The sequence below is a fragment of the Somniosus microcephalus genome, unplaced genomic scaffold, assembly GCF_052327205.1.
Source record: "Somniosus microcephalus isolate GS21.2 unplaced genomic scaffold, FLI_Smic_1.0 unresolved_chr1, whole genome shotgun sequence".
Classification (NCBI taxonomy): domain Eukaryota; kingdom Metazoa; phylum Chordata; class Chondrichthyes; order Squaliformes; family Somniosidae; genus Somniosus; species Somniosus microcephalus.
This window is the reverse complement of record NW_028225179.1, coordinates 76,034,491-76,055,900: the sequence shown is the minus strand read 5'-3', so window position 1 is coordinate 76,055,900 and position 21,410 is coordinate 76,034,491. Positions and strand designations below refer to the sequence as shown.

General features: G+C 52.4%; 1 protein-coding gene across 1 annotated transcript in view; it reads right to left on the bottom strand.

Annotated features, from left to right (window-relative positions):
- LOC147095502 (nitric oxide synthase 1-like) overlaps positions 1–21,410 on the bottom strand; it is a 462,084-nt gene that overhangs the window by 100,624 nt on the left and 340,050 nt on the right. Inside the window, exons 18-20 of the mRNA XM_085974639.1 lie at positions 10,847–10,925; positions 8,366–8,559; positions 5,388–5,557 (exon numbers count right to left, since the gene is read on the bottom strand). Of these exons, the coding sequence (XP_085830765.1) occupies positions 5,388–5,557; positions 8,366–8,559; positions 10,847–10,925 (443 nt within the window). The remainder of the gene's footprint in view (positions 1–5,387; positions 5,558–8,365; positions 8,560–10,846; positions 10,926–21,410) is intronic.

Here is a 21,410-nt window from a genome sequence, read left to right as displayed (position 1 = left end):
TTTCGAGCTTTTCCAGTTTTTTGCATATTTGGTGTTGCTCTGGCCTTAGTGTGTTTTTCTGGTATAATTTTTCAAAGTGGTTTTCCCATGTGTCTCCATTTTGAATGGCCAATTCGTCGTGTTGTTTTTTGTGTAATGTACTCCATTTGTCCCAGAAACAATTGGAATCAATGGATTCCTCAATGGAGCTGAGTGTATTCTTAATATATTGCCCTTTTTTGGTTCTGAGTGTGTTTCTGTATTGTGTTAGTGTCTGACAATAAGTAAGGCGTAATTCCTCGTTTTCTGGCTGTCTATGTTTTTGGTTTGATATTTTTCTAAGTTTTTTCCTCATATTATGGCAATCATGGTCAAACCATTTTTCATAGTTTTTTGTTTTGGGTTTGTTCTTGCGAGCTTTCAAGTTTGACCTTGTTGCCAAATTATCAAAAATATTGTTTAGGTTATTCACTGCCCGGTTTACGCCTTCTTTATTGTGAGTGTATATGTTATCCAGAAAGGTGTCCAAGAGAGCTTGAGTTGATTCATGGCTAATTGCTTTATGGTATTTTTCCGTGCTGTTTTTGGCCCATCTGTACGATTTTTTGGTGTTGTACAGTTTACTGGGTTGTGTTTCTGTGTTGGTTGTTTCTGTCTTGTTAAGATACATAGTAATTTGACTGTGGTCTGACAGTGTTGTTTGTGGTTTGACTATGAATGCTCTGAAAGAGGATGGGTCCAAATCCGTAATCATATAGTCTACGGTGCTACAGCCAAGAGGTGAGCAATAGGTCGATCTTCCTAGGAGGTCTCCCATGAACCTACCATTGACAATGTACAGACCCAGGCTTCGACAGAGCTGCAGTAGCTGTTTTCCGTTGGTATTTGTCTGCTTGTCGCAGTTATGCCTGTACGGATGGGAAGGGATATTGAAGTGGTTATTCCCGAATATGTAATTGTTTCCCTGATTATTGGTGAAGTCTGGTTCTTTGCCAGTTCTTGAATTGAGGTCACCACAGATCAACACGTTCCCCTGGGCCTGAAATTGGATAATCTCCCTCTCAATGTTGGAGAAGGTATCCTCTTTAAAGTACGGGGATTCCATTGGGGGGATATAGAGTGCGCAAATGAAAACATCTTGGGTGTTAGAGATAATCCCCCTCTCAATTTTGAGCCACATGTGGTTTTCGCCCTTTTTTATAAATTTGATGCAATTCTTAAGCTCTGTTTTAAACCAAATCAGTATGCCTCCGGAGTCTCTGCCTTGGGTTACTCCTGGCAATTTATTGGAGGGGACCACCAGCTCTGTGTACCCTTGGGGACGGCCAGTGTGTCGTCCTTCTCTATACCAAGTTTCCTGTAAAATGATAATATCCAGATCTTTAGTTTCATCTATGAACTCTGGGGTCATACTCTTCACGTCGAGCACCGAAGAGCGTAGACCTTGGATATTCCAGGTCGAAATATATAAGGATTTCATGTTAAGTTTGATCTTTTACTATGATAGGTTAAAGAATGATACGTGTTTGTCGTGTCTAAATGGGGGAAAAAAGATCATCTCAATTGTCTATAAATGCTAATACTACTTGGTTACAATTCTTTCTAGTAATTAGTCCTTGATTTTTTAATTTTTTTTTTTCATTTTCTGATCCATAAGGCGGAAGTAGATGCTGCTGCACGTCTGCTTAGTTTCTCTTAATGGATTGTCTCTGCCTGAGGTATTGCGTACGCCCTGTGCATCTCTCCCTCTGTCTGGCTGGGGGCGGTCCTGTTCCCCTGTAGGACAGGAGTGGTGCAGGTCTGATATTGTTGTTGTGCATGGGGATCCTCTCTGGTCCTGGTTGGTGTGGTGGTGGTCTCTGTAGTAGTCCTGGTATGTACCTTGCTGATCTCTGGTGGTCGGGGGGGGCTCCTCCTGGAGTCTGGCTATGGACCTGGTTAAAAGTGACGTCCTTCAGGGCTTTAGCAAAGATCGATATTCGTTTCCTGTGGATGTGGACGCGGTCGTGAAGACATTCCACATCGAGGGTGGGGTGTTGGGCCAGGTGCACGTTGTGTTTTAATTCACAGTCTCTTGCTATGCTGGCATTTATCTCATGAATTGTGTTGTTGTTAAAGTCTGTTCTCGGCAATAGTGTGGAAACAATGATTCTAGTGTTTGGAAATGTATTGCTTGCCTTCTCAATCACTGCTCTGAGCGATGTTGCTACCCCTTTCTGTTGGGCCTTTAGGTCATTTGTGCCCGTGTGTATTATTATGTGTTTGGGGGGAGTCTAATCGGGTTTTGGTCAGCCATTCCAGGGCTCTGTCTGTTGTTGGGCACCGGATCTTTTTTACTATATGTCTAGGGAAGAGCTTTTTCTCCCATAGAAATTTCCCATTTGAGTCTATGAGTGTTACGATGTCAGCCTTGTTGGTGTTTACTGTCTGGTGGCTTTCGCCTGGACTCATAGGGTGTGTGTTGGACTGGGGTGGTCGTGTCTGGTGTGTGCGCTCCTCTTGTGAGCGGCTCGCTTGTGGTTCCACAGTGGTGGGGGAAGACTGAGCTTCAGTATGCTGGTCGGTCTGTGTGGCACCCCTTGTATTGTGTGTCTGCTGCTGTTGTTCAGTGTGGGAGTGCAGCTGTTCAGTCGGGTTCTGTTTTGTCTTATCTCTAGCCTCTGACTGCTGGTCTAATGGTGCTATCTCTCCTCTATGGCTCTCTTTGTTTTCCTGCAGCTCTTTCACCTGATTCTCAAGTAGATTCAGCTCTCTCCAGTATCTCTCCCTCTCTTGCTTTTGTTCATGTTTTAGTTTAAGGACCTCCTCTCTAAGTTTAACCAGCTCTGTCTCCACCTGGTTAAATTTATCCTTTAGTTGTATCAGGCTGTGTGATCCCGGGGTATGTGTCCGGTCGGCGCTGGAGGGCTCACTCACTTCTTGGCTAGGCTGCTCTTCTCTTGGTGAGCTGGAAGTGGTAGGGGGAGTATGTGTGGCTTCCTCCCTGGTAATTACGCTGGGGTTAGCCAGCTGTATCATGTGGCTGTGGGGCCCCAGGGTGAGTGTCTGGTTAGAACTGTGTGGCTCGTTCACCTCCTGACCAGGCTGATTTACTCCTGGTGAGTTGTCAATGGTGGGGGGAGTGCGAGTCGCTTTTCCCCTGTTAGCCACTCTGGGGCTGTTCCTTCCCCTCTCAGTTATTTCTTTCAGTGTCTTGAAGGCCGTTTCAAAGTCGTCGAGGTTGCCTTGCACCAATATTGTTCCATTATCGTACATGTTGACAGTCGTGGTTGCACTGTCCGGGTCCCCTGGTTTCTTAATTTTCAGTTTGGACCCATTAGCGGTTCTTTCCTGTTTAACCCTGGTATAGTGTGATTTTATTGCTGTGATCCAAGCCGCTGACTGATCTGAGTAAAAAATGAGATTACACTTTTTCCCAGTGCTGTACCAGTCAGCAAAAAGAGTTTCTGGTTTTTCTCTCAGCTGTTTCTGCTTGATCGATTTTATAGCATTTTTTCTGGTGTTGGGGGGAATCTGGAAGAGGTTGCTCTCAGTGTGCCTCGGGAGCTGCTGTGGCTCCTTTGATTCGCTCATTATTGGTAGTGTAGAGGTAGAAAGTATTGTTGACCTTAGAATAAGCTTTTCTGGGGCCCCGGGTTTGGTGTTTCCCTCTCCCTGCTCGCGACCTTTCCCAGTCCCCGGACTCGCTTGCTCTCCAGGCCCTCCCCAGGCCCCGTACTCACTGTCCTGGCCTGTGTCTGGGATTTGCTGTTTCCCGGTGTCTCCCGGCTGCTCCCCTCCCCCTCAGAGGTCTCCAGGCCTCTGTCTTGGCCCGGCTCCTCTGGCCTTTCCCTGGCTTCAGGCTCCCTCCACAGGACCCGTACTCACTGTCTGCGTCTGGGAGCCGCTGCCTCACGGTGCCCTCGGGCTGCTCCACTCTCCCTCAGAGGTCTCCAGGCCTCTGTCTCGGCCCGGCTCCTCCGGCCTTTCCCGGGCTTCTGGCTTAGTGTGGCGGCCGCCGCTCCGACTCTGTGTTCCAGCCGCCGCTCGGGCTCCTCCTTGGTGCCTCGTTCTCCCGGTTTTTCCCCGGGTTTATTCCTTTCCATCTTCTGTCCCTTTGCTTTGTTTCTTTTTGTCTTTGTTTCTTTCTGCTGTTTTCCTCGGATTTTTTTTTTTCTCTGTCGGCTCTTGTCTTTGGTGGTCTTTTTCTTACTTAATCTAAACTAACCTAAACTTAAACTTAAACTAAACTAACTTAACTAAAATTAAATTTAACTTTAAAACCTTTTAAAACTTGAAATGAAACTTTTTTCCCCACTTTAAACACTAAAAACACTAAAAATTCAGCAGCCCATCTTCAGCGTGTGTGTATTCACTCTGTCTCTCTCTCTCACACCGACAGGGAGTGACCCGACCCTCACTCACACCGACAGGGAGTGACCCGTCCCCTCACTCACACCGACAGGGAGTGCCCCGTCCCCTCACTCACATGGACAGGGAGTGACCGCTCCCCTCACTCACACCGGCAGGGAGTGCCCCGTCCCCTCACTCACACCGACAGGGAGTGACCTCTCTCCTCACTCACATGGACAGGGACTGACCGCTCCCCTCACTCACACCGGCAGGGAGTGCCCCGTCCCCTCACTCACACCGACAGGGAGTGCCCCGTCCCCTCACTCACACCGACAGGGAGTGCCCCGTCCCCTCACTCACACCGACAGGGAGTGCCCCGTCCCCTCACTCACACCGACAGGGAGTGACCCGTCCCCTCACTCTGTCCCTACAGGGAGTGACCCGTCCCCTCACTCACACCGACAGGTTGTGACCGCTCCCCTCACTCACACCGACAGGGACTGACCGCTCCCCTCACTTACACCGACAGGGACTGACCGCTCCCCTCACTTACACCGACAGGGAGTGACCCGCTTCCCTCACTCACACCGACAGTGAGTGACCCCTCCCCTCACTCACACCAACAGGGAGTGACCCGCTCCCTTCACTCATTCCGACAGGGAGTGACCGCTCTCCTGACTCACACCGACAGGGAGTGACCCGACCCTCACTCACACCGACAGGGAGTGACCCGTCCCCTCACTCCCGCCGACAGGGAGTGACCGCTCCCCTCACTCACACCGACAGGGAGTGACCCGTCCCCTCACTCACACCAACAGGGAGTGACCCGTCCCCTCACTCACACCAACAGGGACTGACCGCTCCCCTCACTCACACCGACAGGGAGTGACCGGTCCCCTCACTCTGTCCTTACAGGGAGTGACCTGTCCCCTCACTCCCGCCGACAGGGAGTGACCCGTCCCCTCACTCCCGCCGACAGGGAGTGACCTGTCCCCTCACTCACACCGACAGGGAGTGACCAGTCCCCTCACTCTGTCCTTACAGGGAGTGACCAGTCCCTCGCTCCATTCTTGTACCTGACTCAGCTCCTCCAGCTCCTGTTTCTCTCCGGGATCGGTTGCCAGCTGTGCGAAGTACTGCAGCAGATCGGGAGAGGGCGGTGTGGTGATGTCCAGGAAATGCGTGAGTGCCTGGAATACCGTGCATGGCGGGAGCCGCATGTCCGATACCCACTTACGGAGCAGCCCTGGTGGACAAACAGAGGTTCCTTACAGTCCCATCACTGCTCAACATTGTGTATGTTTCATTGAAGTACAACAACAACTTGTATTTATATAGGGTTACGTAGAATTACATAGAATGTACGGCGCAGAAACAGGCCATTCGACCCAATCAGTCCATGCCAGCGTTTATGCTCCACTCGAGCCTCCTCCCGTCTTTCCTCATCTAACTTTATCAGCATAACCCTCTATTCCCTGCTCCCTCATATGCTTGTCTAGCCTCCCCTTAAATGTATCTATACTACTCGCCTCAACCACTCCCTGTGGCAGCGAGTTCCACATTCTCACCACTCTCTGGGTAAAGAAGTTTCTCCTGAATTCCCCATTGGATTTCTTGGTGACTATCTTATATTGATGGCCTCTAGTTATGCTCTTCCCCACAAGTGGAAACATTCTCTCTGTATCCACTCTATCACAACCTTTCATAATTTTAAAGACCTCTATTGGGTCACCCCTCAGCCTTCTCTTTTCAAGAGGGTACTTAAGGAAGTGGCCCTAGAAATAGTAGATACATTGCTGGTCATCTTCCAAAATTCGATAGACTCTGGAACAGTTCCCATGGATTGGAGGGTAGCTAATGTTACCCCACTGTTCAAAAAGAGTGGTAGAGAGAAAACGGGGAATTATAGACCGGTAAGCCTGACATCGGTAGTGGGGAAAATGCTAGAGTCCAGTTTAAAAGATGTAATAGCAGAGCACTTGGAAAACAGTGACAGGATCGGACAAAGTCAACATGGATTTACAAAAGGTAAATCGTGCTTGACTAATCTACTGGAATTTTTTGAGGATGTAACTGGTAGAATAGATAAGGGAGAACCAGTGGATGTGGTGTATTTGGACTTTCAGAAGGCTTTCGATAAAGTCCCGCATAAGAGATTAGCGTGTAAAGTTAAGGCACATGGGATTGGGGGCAAGGTACTGACTTGGATAGAGAAATGGTTGGCAGACAGGAAGCAAAGAGTTGGAATAAACGGGTCTTTTTCCGAGTGGCAGGCAGTGACTAGTGGGGTACCGCATCTAGACGAGGGAACTAGATGTCATATCTCCAAGTTTGCAGACGACACAAAGCTGGGTGGGCGTGTGTGCTGTGAGGAGGATGCCGAGAAACTCCAGTATGATTTGGACAGGTTGGGTGATTGGGAAGATGCATGGCAGATGCAGTATAATGTGGATAAATGCGAGGTTATCCACTTTGGTGGCAAAAACAGGAAGGCAGATTATTATCTGAACGGCAATAGATTGGGAGAAGGGGAAGTGCAACGAGACCTGGGTGTCCTTGTGCACCAGTCGCTGAAGGTAAGCATGCAGGTGCAGCAGGCGGTTAAGAAGGCAAATGGTATGTTGGCCTTCGTAGCGAGAGGGTTCGAGTACGGGAACAAGGATGTCTTGCTGCAGTTGTACAGGGCCTTGGTGAGACCACCCCTTGAGTATTGTGTGCAGTTTTGGTCACCTTATCTGAGGAAGGATGTTCTTGCCATGGAGGGAGTGCAGTGAAGATTCACCAGACTGATACCTGGGATGGCAGGAATGACGTATGAGGAGAGATTGGGACGATTGGGCTTATACTCGCTGGAGTTTAGAAGAATGAGAGGGGATCTCATTGAAACTTATAAAATTCTAACAGGACTAGACAGACTAGATGCAGGAAGGATGTTCCCGATGGCGGGGGAGTCCAGAACCAGGGGTCACAGTCTAAGGATAAGGGGTAAGCCATTTAGGACAGAGATGAGGAGGAATTTCTTCACCCAGAGAGTGGTGAACCTGTGGAATTCTCTACCACAGAAGGCAGTTGAAGCCAATTCATTAAATATATTCAAGAAGGAGTTAGATATATTTCTTAAGGCTAAAGGGATCAGGGGATATGGGGAGAAGGCAGGGACGGGGTACTGAGTTTGGATGATCAGCCATGATCTCATTGAATGGCGGAGCAGGCTCGAGGGGCCGAATGGCCTACTCCTGCTCCTATCTTCTATGTTTCTATGTTAAAAGAGACCCAGCCTGTTCATCCTTTCCTGATATGTATACCCTCACATTTCTGGTACCATCCTTGTAAATCGTCTCTGCACCCTCTCCAGTGCCTCGATATCCTTTTTATAACATGGCGACCAGAACTGTACGCAGTACTCTAAGTGTGGTCTAACCAAGGTTCGATACAGGATTAGCATAACTTCCCTACTTTTCAATTCTATCCCTCTAGAAATAAACCCTAGTGCCTGGTTTGCATTTTAATGTCCTGGTTATCCTGTGTTGCTGCTTTTAGTGATTTGGGTATTTGTACTCCGAGATCCCTTTGTTCCTCTACCCCTCCAGAGCTTGGAGCCTAGGCCACAGAAGGCACGGCCACCAATGGTTGAGCGATTATAATCAGGGATGCGCAAGAGGGCAGAATTAGTGGAGTGCAGATATCTCGGGGGGGATTGTGGGGCTGGAGGAGATTACAGAGATAGGGAGGGGCGAAGCCATGGAGGGATTTGAAACAAGGATGAGAATTTTAAAATCGAGGAGTTGCTTAACTGGGAGTCAATGTAGGTCAGCGAGCACAGGGGTGATGGGCGTACGGGACTTGGTGCGAGTTAGGACACGGGCAGCCGAGTTTTGGATGACCTCAAGTTTACGTAGGGTGGAATGTGGAAGGCCACCCAGGAGTGCGTTGGAAGAGTCAATCTAGAGGTAACAAAGGCATGGATGAGGGTAGCAGGAGCGGATGAGCAGAGGCAAGGGCGGAGACGGGCGATGTTACGGAGGTAGAAGGAGGACCGACCCTTCTCTCTCACCTTGTTGGGTTTGTCTCTCGAGCTGGGTCTCCACGCAGACCGTGTCATTGAACGCTGGCAGCTGGTCCAGGCGCTCCATCACTGCCTCCACCAGCTCCTCCTGATTGGCTGGGTAAATCCCCACGTGATCCCCCGGCAGGTACTTCACTTCCTGCTCACCTCTGGTCTGAAGGCAGACCAAGATGGTCGACCGACTGCAGGGAAAACACAAACATTTCATTCCTTCAGCAAGGCAAGGTGCAAATAGAATCAGAGCGACTTACAGCTCAGGAGGAGGCCGCTCAGCCCGTCGGGGCTGTGCTGACTCTCTGCAGGAGCTGTCCAGATGGTCGAATCCTATTCCGTCTTCCCGTCCCCATCAGTCTGACTTCAGGTGAAGGAGAGATCCCGAGGAAGGAACGGTAAGGTGCTCGGTGCAAGTGCCTGGTTAGAGGAGCTATCACAGACACACAGTGAGGCTCTGGGGAAAGTCAGACTCAGAACAATCTGCTGGAATGTCTCGGGCAGGTTACTAGTTTGGGGAATCAGTGTCGCCCCCTTTAAAGGACACACTATAATTGGTCCTTGATCTGTTAGCTATGGCTCAGTGATGCCACACTCGCCTCAGTCAAAAGGTCGTGGGTTCAAGTCACACTCCAGGGAGTTCAGCCCCCATAATCAAGGCAGACAGTCCAGAGCAGTACAGAGGGAGCACCGCAATGTCGGAGGGGCAGTACTGAGGGAGCGCCGGACTGTCGGAGGGGCAGTACTGAGAGAGTGCTGCACTGTCGGAGGGGCAAACATAGAAACATAGAAACTAGGAGCAGGAGTAGGCCATTTGGCCCTTCGAGCCTGCTCCGCCATTCAACGAGATCATGGCTGATCATCCAAACCCTAGCACCCGGTCCCTACACCGACAGCCATCCCACCCAAGCCCTATCCCCATAACCCCGTAACCCCACATATTTAATCCCCCCTAACACTATGGGCCAATTTTTATCATGGCCAATCAACCTAACCCGCACATCTTTGGACTGTGGGAGGAAACCGGAGCACCCGGAGGAAACCCACGCAAACACGGGGAGAATGTGCAAACTCCACACAGACAGTCACCCGAGGCCGGATTTGAACCCGGGTCCCTGGCGCTGTGAGGCAACAGTGCTAACCACTATACCACCGCACTGTCAGAGGGGCAGTACTGAGGGAGCTCTGCACTGTCGGAGGGGCAGTACTGAGGGGAGCGTTGCACTGTCGGAGGGGCAGTACTGAGGGAGCACTGCACTGTCGGAGGGGCAGTACTGAGGGAACACCGCACTGTCGGAGGGGCAGTACTGAGGGAACACCGCACTGTCAGAGGGGCAGTACTGAGTGCTGCACTGTCGGAGGGGTAGTACTGAGGGAGCAATGCACTGTCGGGGGGGGGGGGCAGTACTGAGGGAGCAATGCACTGTCGGGGGGGGGGGGAGCAGTGCAGAGGGAGCGCCGCACTGTCAGAGGGGCAGTACTGAGGGACCACCGCACTGTCGGAGGGGTAGTACTGAGGGAGTGCCGCATTGTCGGAGGGCCAGTACTGAGGGAGTGCTGCACTGTCGGAGGGGCAGAACTGAGGGAGCGCAGCACTGTCAGAGGGGCAGTACTGAGAGAGCTCTGCATTATCGGAGGGGCAGTACTGAAGGTCCACCGCACTGTTGGAGGGGCAGTACTGAGGGAGCTCTGCACTGTCGGAGGGGCAGTACTGAGGGAGCGCCGCACTGTCGGAGGGTCAGCACTGAGGGAGTGCCGCACTGTCGGAGGGTCAACACTGAGGGAGCTTCGCACTGTCGGAGGGTCAGCACTGAGGGAGTGCTGCACTGTCGGAGGGTCAGCACTGAGGGAGCGTCGCACTGTCGGAGGGTCAGCACTGAGGGAGTGCCGCACTGTCGGAGGGTCAGCACTGAGGGAGCGTCGCACTGTCGGAGGGTCAGCACTGAGGGAGCGCCGCACTGTCGGAGGGTCAGTACTGAGGGAGCGCTGCACTGTCGTAGGGGCAGTACTGAGGGAGTGCTGCACGGTCGGAGAGGCAGTACTGAGGGTGTGCTGCACTGTCCGAGGGGCAGTACTGAGGGAATGCCGCACTGTCGCAGGGGCAGTACTGAGGGAGTGCTACACTGTCGGAGGGTCAGCACTGAGGGAGCGCCGCACTGTCGTAGGGGCAGTACTGAGGGAGTGCTACACGGTCGGAGAGGCAGTACTGAGGGAGCGCTGCACTGCCGGAGGGGCAGTACTGAGGGAATGCTGCACTGTCGCAGGGGCAGTACTGAGGGCGTGCTGCATGGTCGGAGAGGCAGTACTGAGGGAGCGCTGCACTGTCCGAGGGGCAGTACTGAGGGTGCACAGTCTGAGAATTGCTGCATTAACCCGCAGATCTCCAGATGCTGGATGATTTTCCCTGTCATTTTGTGGTCTGCTGGGAAAGCCGTTGCTCTTCCACAAAGAGGCCTAAAAGCTTAACCCTTCACTTACCCAGAGCTCTCGTGCTGGAGATTTTGTCTGGACAGAATCCGAGTGAGAAAAATCTTCCGCTTGTGCAAGTGGGACAGAGCTGTTGAAAAACAGAGAACACAGAGAGCTCGCAAACAAAAAGTGATAAAACAGGTGGGGGAGAGAGGGAGGCTGTGAGGGAGAGAGGAAGAGGGTGAGGGAGAGGAGAGAGGGGAGGAGAGAGGGAGAGGAGAGAGGGAGGGGAGAGAGGGAGGGGAGAGAGGGAGGAGAGAGAGGGAGAAGGTGAGGGAGAGGAGAGAGGGAGGGGAGAGAGGGAGAGGAGAGAGGGGGAGGAGAGAGGGAGGGGAGAGAGGGAGAGGAGAGAGGGAGAGGAGAGAGAGGGAGGAGAGAGGGGAAGGAGAGACGGAGAGGAGAGAGAGGGAGGAGAGAGGGGGAGGAGAGAGGAAGGGGAGAGAGGAAGGGGAGAGAGGGAAGAAAGGGAGAGGAGAGAGAGAGAGAGAGTGAAAGAGAGAGAGGAGAGGGAGAGGACAAAAGCGATTACACTCAGTCCTGTTACACACACATTCAGTGCTGGGACACTCAATCCTGTTACACACACAGTCAGTGCTGGGACACTCAGTCCTATTACACACACACACAGTCAGTGCTGGGACACTCAGTCCTGTTACACACACAGTCAGTGCTGGGACACTCAGTCCTATTACACACACACACAGTCAGTGCTGGGACACTCAGTCCTGTTACACACACAGTCAGTGCTGGGACACTCAGTCCTGTTACACACACAGTCAGTGCTGGGACACTCAGTCCTGTTACACACACAGTCAGTGCCGGGACACTCAGTCCTGTTACACACACAGTCAGTGCTGGGACACTCAGTCCTATTACACACACAGTCAGTGCTGGGACACTCAGTCCTGTTACACACACACACAGTCAGTGCTGGGACACTCAGTCCTGTTACACACACAGTCAGTGCTGGGACACTCAGTCCTGTTACACACACAGTCAGTGCTGGGACACTCAGTCCTGTTACACACACACAGTCAGTGCTGGGACACTCAGTCCTGTTACACACACAGTCAGTGCTGGGACACTCAGTCCTGTTACACACACAGTCAGTGCTGGGAAACTCAGTCCTGTTACACACACAGTCAGTGCCGGGACACTCAGTCCTGTTACACACACACAGTCAGTGCTGCGACACTCAGTCCTGTTACACACACAGTCAGTGCTGGGACACTCAGTCCTGTTACACACACACAGTCAGTGCCGGGACACTCAGTCCTGTTACACACACAGTCAGTGCTGGGACACTCAGTCCTGTTACACACACACACACAGTCAGTGCTGGGACCCTCAGTCCTGTTACACACACACAGTCAGTGCTGGGAGACTCAGTCCTGTTACACACACAGTCAGTGCTGGGACACTCAGTCCTGTTACACACACAGTCAGTGCTGGGACACTCAGTCCTGTTACACACAGTCAGTTCTGGGACACTCAGTCCTGTTAGACACACAGTCAGTGCCGGGACACTCAGTCCTGTTACACACACACAGTCAGTGCTGGGACACTCAGTCCTGTTACACACACACAGTCAGTGCTGGGACACTCAGTCCTGTTACACACACAGTCAGTGCCGGGACGCTCAGTCCTGTTACACACACAGTCAGTGCTGGGAAACTCAGGCCTGTTACACACACAGTCAGTGCCGGGACACTCAGTCCTGTTACACACACACAGTCAGTGCTGGGACACTCAGTCCTGTTACACACACAGTCAGTGCTGGGACACTCAGTCCTGTTACACACACACAGTCAGTGCTGGGACACTCAGTCCTGTTACACACACACAGTCAGTGCTGGGACACTCAGTCCTGTTACACACACAGTCAATGCCGGGACGCTCAGTCCTGTTACACACACAGTCAGTGCTGGGAAACTCAGGCCTGTTACACACACAGTCAGTGCTGGGACACTCAGTCCTGTTACACACACAGTCAGTGCTGGGACACTCAGTCCTGTTACACACACAGTCAGTGCTGGGACACTCAGTCCTGTTACACACACACAGTCAGTGCTGGGACACTCAGTCCTGTTACACACACAGTCAGTGCTGGGACACTCAGTCCTGTTACACACACAGTCAGTGCTGGGAAACTCAGTCCTGTTACACACACAGTCAGTGCCGGGACACTCAGTCCTGTTACACACACACAGTCAGTGCTGGGACACTCAGTCCTGTTACACACACAGTCAGTGCTGGGACACTCAGTCCTGTTACACACACACAGTCAGTGCCGGGACACTCAGTCCTGTTACACACACAGTCAGTGCTGGGAAACTCAGTCCTGTTACACACACAGTCAGTGCCGGGACACTCAGTCCTGTTACACACACACAGTCAGTGCTGGGACACTCAGTCCTGTTACACACACAGTCAGTGCTGGGACACTCAGTCCTGTTACACACACACAGTCAGTGCCGGGACACTCAGTCCTGTTACACACACAGTCAGTGCTGGGACACTCAGTCCTGTTACACACACACACACAGTCAGTGCTGGGACCCTCAGTCCTGTTACACACACACAGTCAGTGCTGGGACACTCAGTCCTGTTACACACACAGTCAGTGCTGGGACACTCAGTCCTGTTACACACACAGTCAGTGCTGGGACACTCAGTCCTGTTACACACAGTCAGTTCTGGGACACTCAGTCCTGTTAGACACACAGTCAGTGCCGGGACACTCAGTCCTGTTACACACACACAGTCAGTGCTGGGACACTCAGTCCTGTTACACACACACAGTCAGTGCTGGGACACTCAGTCCTGTTACACACACAGTCAGTGCCGGGACGCTCAGTCCTGTTACACACACAGTCAGTGCTGGGAAACTCAGGCCTGTTACACACACAGTCAGTGCCGGGACACTCAGTCCTGTTACACACACACAGTCAGTGCTGGGACACTCAGTCCTGTTACACACACAGTCAGTGCTGGGACACTCAGTCCTGTTACACACACACAGTCAGTGCTGGGACACTCAGTCCTGTTACACACACACAGTCAGTGCTGGGACACTCAGTCCTGTTACACACACAGTCAATGCCGGGACGCTCAGTCCTGTTACACACACAGTCAGTGCTGGGAAACTCAGGCCTGTTACACACACAGTCAGTGCTGGGACACTCAGTCCTGTTACACACACAGTCAGTGCTGGGACACTCAGTCCTGTTACACACACACAGTCAGTGCTGGGACACTCAGTCCTGTTACACACACAGTCAGTGCCGGGACACTCAGTCCTGTTACACACACAGTCAGTGCTGGGACACTCAGTCCTATTACACACACAGTCAGTGCTGGGACACTCAGTCCTGTTACACACACACACAGTCAGTGCTGGGACACTCAGTCCTGTTACACACACAGTCAGTGCTGGGACACTCAGTCCTGTTACACACACAGTCAGTGCTGGGACACTCAGTCCTGTTACACACACACAGTCAGTGCTGGGACACTCAGTCCTGTTACACACACAGTCAGTGCTGGGACACTCAGTCCTGTTACACACACAGTCAGTGCTGGGAAACTCAGTCCTGTTACACACACAGTCAGTGCCGGGACACTCAGTCCTGTTACACACACACAGTCAGTGCTGCGACACTCAGTCCTGTTACACACACAGTCAGTGCTGGGACACTCAGTCCTGTTACACACACACAGTCAGTGCCGGGACACTCAGTCCTGTTACACACACAGTCAGTGCTGGGACACTCAGTCCTGTTACACACACACACACAGTCAGTGCTGGGACCCTCAGTCCTGTTACACACACACAGTCAGTGCTGGGAGACTCAGTCCTGTTACACACACAGTCAGTGCTGGGACACTCAGTCCTGTTACACACACAGTCAGTGCTGGGACACTCAGTCCTGTTACACACAGTCAGTTCTGGGACACTCAGTCCTGTTAGACACACAGTCAGTGCCGGGACACTCAGTCCTGTTACACACACACAGTCAGTGCTGGGACACTCAGTCCTGTTACACACACACAGTCAGTGCTGGGACACTCAGTCCTGTTACACACACAGTCAGTGCCGGGACGCTCAGTCCTGTTACACACACAGTCAGTGCTGGGAAACTCAGGCCTGTTACACACACAGTCAGTGCCGGGACACTCAGTCCTGTTACACACACACAGTCAGTGCTGGGACACTCAGTCCTGTTACACACACAGTCAGTGCTGGGACACTCAGTCCTGTTACACACACACAGTCAGTGCTGGGACACTCAGTCCTGTTACACACACACAGTCAGTGCTGGGACACTCAGTCCTGTTACACACACAGTCAATGCCGGGACGCTCAGTCCTGTTACACACACAGTCAGTGCTGGGAAACTCAGGCCTGTTACACACACAGTCAGTGCTGGGACACTCAGTCCTGTTACACACACAGTCAGTGCTGGGACACTCAGTCCTGTTACACACACAGTCAGTGCTGGGACACTCAGTCCTGTTACACACACACAGTCAGTGCTGGGACACTCAGTCCTGTTACACACACAGTCAGTGCTGGGACACTCAGTCCTGTTACACACACAGTCAGTGCTGGGAAACTCAGTCCTGTTACACACACAGTCAGTGCCGGGACACTCAGTCCTGTTACACACACACAGTCAGTGCTGGGACACTCAGTCCTGTTACACACACAGTCAGTGCTGGGACACTCAGTCCTGTTACACACACACAGTCAGTGCCGGGACACTCAGTCCTGTTACACACACAGTCAGTGCTGGGAAACTCAGTCCTGTTACACACACAGTCAGTGCCGGGACACTCAGTCCTGTTACACACACACAGTCAGTGCTGGGACACTCAGTCCTGTTACACACACAGTCAGTGCTGGGACACTCAGTCCTGTTACACACACACAGTCAGTGCCGGGACACTCAGTCCTGTTACACACACAGTCAGTGCTGGGACACTCAGTCCTGTTACACACACACACACAGTCAGTGCTGGGACCCTCAGTCCTGTTACACACACACAGTCAGTGCTGGGACACTCAGTCCTGTTACACACACAGTCAGTGCTGGGACACTCAGTCCTGTTACACACACAGTCAGTGCTGGGACACTCAGTCCTGTTACACACAGTCAGTTCTGGGACACTCAGTCCTGTTAGACACACAGTCAGTGCCGGGACACTCAGTCCTGTTACACACACACAGTCAGTGCTGGGACACTCAGTCCTGTTACACACACACAGTCAGTGCTGGGACACTCAGTCCTGTTACACACACAGTCAGTGCCGGGACGCTCAGTCCTGTTACACACACAGTCAGTGCTGGGAAACTCAGGCCTGTTACACACACAGTCAGTGCCGGGACACTCAGTCCTGTTACACACACACAGTCAGTGCTGGGACACTCAGTCCTGTTACACACACAGTCAGTGCTGGGACACTCAGTCCTGTTACACACACACAGTCAGTGCTGGGACACTCAGTCCTGTTACACACACACAGTCAGTGCTGGGACACTCAGTCCTGTTACACACACAGTCAATGCCGGGACGCTCAGTCCTGTTACACACACAGTCAGTGCTGGGAAACTCAGGCCTGTTACACACACAGTCAGTGCTGGGACACTCAGTCCTGTTACACACACAGTCAGTGCTGGGACACTCAGTCCTGTTACACACACACAGTCAGTGCTGGGACACTCAGTCCTGTTACACACACAGTCAGTGCTGGGACACTCAGTCCTGTTACACACACACAGTCAGTGCCGGGACACTCAGTCCTGTTACACACACACACACAGTCAGTGCTGGGACCCTCAGTCCTGTTACACACACACAGTCAGTGCTGGGACACTCAGTCCTGTTACACACACAGTCAGTGCTGGGACACTCAGTCCTGTTACACACACAGTCAGTGCTGGGACACTCAGTCCTGTTACACACAATCAGTTCTGGGACACTCAGTCCTGTTAGACACACAGTCAGTGCCGGGACACTCAGTCCTGTTACACACACACAGTCAGTGCTGGGACACTCAGTCCTGTTACACACACACAGTCAGTGCTGGGACACTCAGTCCTGTTACACACACAGTCAGTGCCGGGACGCTCAGTCCTGTTACACACACAGTCAGTGCTGGGAAACTCAGGCCTGTTACACACACAGTCAGTGCCGGGACACTCAGTCCTGTTACACACACACAGTCAGTGCTGGGACACTCAGTCCTGTTACACACACAGTCAGTGCTGGGACACTCAGTCCTGTTACACACACACAGTCAGTGCTGGGACACTCAGTCCTGTTACACACACACAGTCAGTGCTGGGACACTCAGTCCTGTTACACACACAGTCAATGCCGGGACGCTCAGTCCTGTTACACACACAGTCAGCGCTGGGAAACTCAGGCCTGTTACACACACAGTCAGTGCCGGGACACTCAGTCCTGTTACACACACACAGTCAGTGCTGGGACACTCAGTCCTGTTACACACACAGTCAGTGCTGGGACACTCAGTCCTGTTACACACACACAGTCAGTGCTGGGACACTCAGTCCTGTTACACACACAGTCAGTGCTGGGACACTCAGTCCTGTTACACACACACACAGTCAGTGCTGGGACCCTCAGTCCTGTTACACACACACAGTCAGTGCTGGGACACTCAGTCCTGTTACACACACAGTCAGTGGTGGGACACTCAGTCCTGTTACACACACACAGTCAGTGCTGGGACACTCAATCCTGTTACACACACAGTCAGTGCTGGGAAACTCAGTCCTGTTACACACACAGTCAGTGCCGGGACACTCAGTCCTGTTACACACACACAGTCAGTGCTGGGACACTCAGTCCTGTTACACACACAGTCAGTGCTGGGACACTCAGTCCTGTTACACACACACAGTCAGTGCTGGGACACTCAGTCCTGTTACACACACAGTCAGTGCTGGGACACTCAGTCCTGTTACACACACACAGTCAGTGCTGGGACACTCAGTCCTGTTACACACGCAGTCAGTGCTGGGACACTCAGTCCTGTTACACACACAGTCAGTGGTGGGACACTCAGTCCTGTTAGACACACAGTCAGTGCCGGGACACTCAGTCCTGTTACACACACACAGTCAGTGCTGGGACACTCAGTCCTGTTACACACACACAGTCAGTGCTGGGACACTCAGTCCTGTTACACACACAGTCAGTGCCGGGACGCTCAGTCCTGTTACACACACAGTCAGTGCTGGGAAACTCAGTCCTGTTACACACACAGTCAGTGCCGGGACACTCAGTCCTGTTACACACACACAGTCAGTGCTGGGACACTCAGTCCTGTTACACACACAGTCAGTGCTGGGACACTCAGTCCTGTTACACACACACAGTCAGTGCTGGGACACTCAGTCCTGTTACACACACAGAGTCAGTTCTGGGACACTCAGTCCTGTTACACACACACACAGTCAGTGCCGGGACACTCAGTCCTGTTACACACACAGTCAGTGCCGGGACACTCAGTCCTGTTACACACACACAGTCAGTGCCGGGACACTCAGTCCTGTTACACACACACAGTCAGTGCTGCGACACTCAGTCCTGTTACACACACACAGTCAGTTCTGGGACACTGAGTCCTGTTACACACACACACAGTCAGTGCCGGGACACTCAGTCCTGTTACACACACAGTCAGTGCCGGGACACTCAGTCCTGTTACACACACACACAGTCAGTGCCGGGACACTCAGTCCTGTTACACACACACAGTCAGTGCTGGGACACTCAGTCCTGTTACACACACAGTTAGTGCCGGGACACTCGGTCCTGTTACACACACACAGTCAGTGCTGGGACACTCAGTCCTGTTACACACAGTCAATGCCGGGACACTCAGTCCTGTTACACACACAGTCAGTGCCGGGACACTCAGTCCTGTTACACACACACAGTCAGTGCCGGGACACTCAGTCCTCTTACACACACACAGTCAGTGCTGGGACAATCACTCCTGTTACACACACAGTCAGTGCCGGGACACTCAGTCCTGTTACACACACAGTCAGTGCTGGGACACTCAGTCCTGTTACACACACACACAGTCAGTGCTGGGACACTCAGTCCTGTTACACACACAGTCAGTGCTGGGACACTCAGTGCCGGGACACTGAGTCCTGTTACACACACACACAGTCAGTGCTGGGACACTCAGTCCTGTTACACACACAGTCAGTGCCGGGACGCTCAGTCCTGTTACACACACAGTCAGTGCTGGGAAACTCAGGCCTGTTACACACACAGTCAGTGCCGGGACACTCAGTCCTGTTACACACACACAGTCAGTGCTGGGACACTCAGTCCTGTTACACACACAGTCAGTTCTGGGACACTCAGTCCTGTTACACACACACAGTCAGTGCTGGGACACTCAGTCCTGTTACACACACAGTCAGTGCTGGGACACACAGTCCTGTTACACACACAGTCAGTGCTGGGACACTCAGTCCTGTTACACACACAGTCAGTGCCGGGACGCTCAGTCCTGTTACACACACAGTCAGTGCTGGGAAACTCAGGCCTGTTACACACACAGTCAGTGCCGGGACACTCAGTCCTGTTACACACACACAGTCAGTGCTGGGACACTCAGTCCTGTTACACACACAGTCAGTGCTGGGACACTCAGTCCTGTTACACACACACAGTCAGTGCTGGGACACTCAGTCCTGTTACACACACAGTCAGTGCTGGGACACTCAGTCCTGTTACACACACAGTCAGTGCTGGGACACTCAGTCCTGTTACACACAGTCAGTTCTGGGACACTCAGTCCTGTTAGACACACAGTCAGTGCCGGGACACTCAGTCCTGTTACACACACACAGTCAGTGCTGGGACACTCAGTCCTGTTACACACACACAGTCAGTGCTGGGACACTCAGTCCTGTTACACACACAGTCAGTGCCGGGACGCTCAGTCCTGTTACACACACAGTCAGTGCTGGGAAACTCAGGCCTGTTACACACACAGTCAGTGCCGGGACACTCAGTCCTGTTACACACACACAGTCAGTGCTGGGACACTCAGTCCTGTTACACACACAGTCAGTGCTGGGACACTCAGTCCTGTTACACACACACAGTCAGTGCTGGGACACTCAGTCCTGTTACACACACACAGTCAGTGCTGGGACACTCAGTCCTGTTACACACACAGTCAATGCCGGGACGCTCAGTCCTGTTACACACACAGTCAGTGCTGGGAAACTCAGGCCTGTTACACACACAGTCAGTGCCGGGACACTCAGTCCTGTTACACACACACAGTCAGTGCTGGGACACTCAGTCCTGTTACACACACAGTCAGTGCTGGGACACTCAGTCCTGTTACACACACACAGTCAGTGCTGGGACACTCAGTCCTGTTACACACACAGTCAGTGCTGGGACACTCAGTCCTGTTACACACACACACAGTCAGTGCTGGGACCCTCAGTCCTGTTACACACACACAGTCAGTGCTGGGACACTCAGTCCTGTTACACACACAGTCAGTGCTGGGACACTCAGTCCTGTTACACACACACAGTCAGTGCTGGGACACTCAGTCCTGTTACGCACACAGTCAGTGCTGGGAAACTCAGTCCTGTTACACACACAGTCAGTGCCGGGACACTCAGTCCTGTTACACACACACAGTCAGTGCTGGGACACTCAGTCCTGTTACACACACAGTCAGTGCTGGGACACTCAGTCCTGTTACACACACACAGTCAGTGCTGGGACACTCAGTCCTGTTACACACACACAGTCAGTGCTGGGACACTCAGTCCTGTTACACACACAGTTAGTGCCGGGACACTCGGTCCTGTTACACACACACAGTCAGTGCTGGGACACTCAGTCCTGTTACACACAGTCAATGCCGGGTCACTCAGTCCTGTTACACACACAGTCAGTGCCGGGACACTCAGTCCTGTTACACACACACAGTCAGTGCCGGGACACTCAGTCCTCTTACACACACACAGTCAGTGCTGGGACAATCACTCCTGTTACACACACAGTCAGTGCCGGGACACTCAGTCCTGTTACACACACAGTCAGTGCTGGGACACTCAGTCCTGTTACACACACACACAGTCAGTGCTGGGACACTCAGTCCTGTTACACACACAGTCAGTGCTGGGACACTCAGTGCCGGGACACTCAGTCCTGTTACACACACACAGTCAGTGCTGGGACACTCAGTCCTGTTACACACACACAGTCAGTGCTGGGACACTCAGTCCTGTTACACACACAGTCAGTGCCGGGACACTCAGTCCTGTTACACACACAGTCAGTGCTGGGACACACAGTCCTGTTACACACACACTCAGTGCTGGGACACTCGGTCCTGTTACACACACAGTCAGTGCCGGGACACTCAGTCCTGTTACACACTCACAGTCAGTGCTGGGACACTCAGTCCTGTTACACACACACAGTCAGTGCTGGGACACTCAGTCCTGTTACACACACACAGTCAGTGCTGGGACACTCAGTCCTGT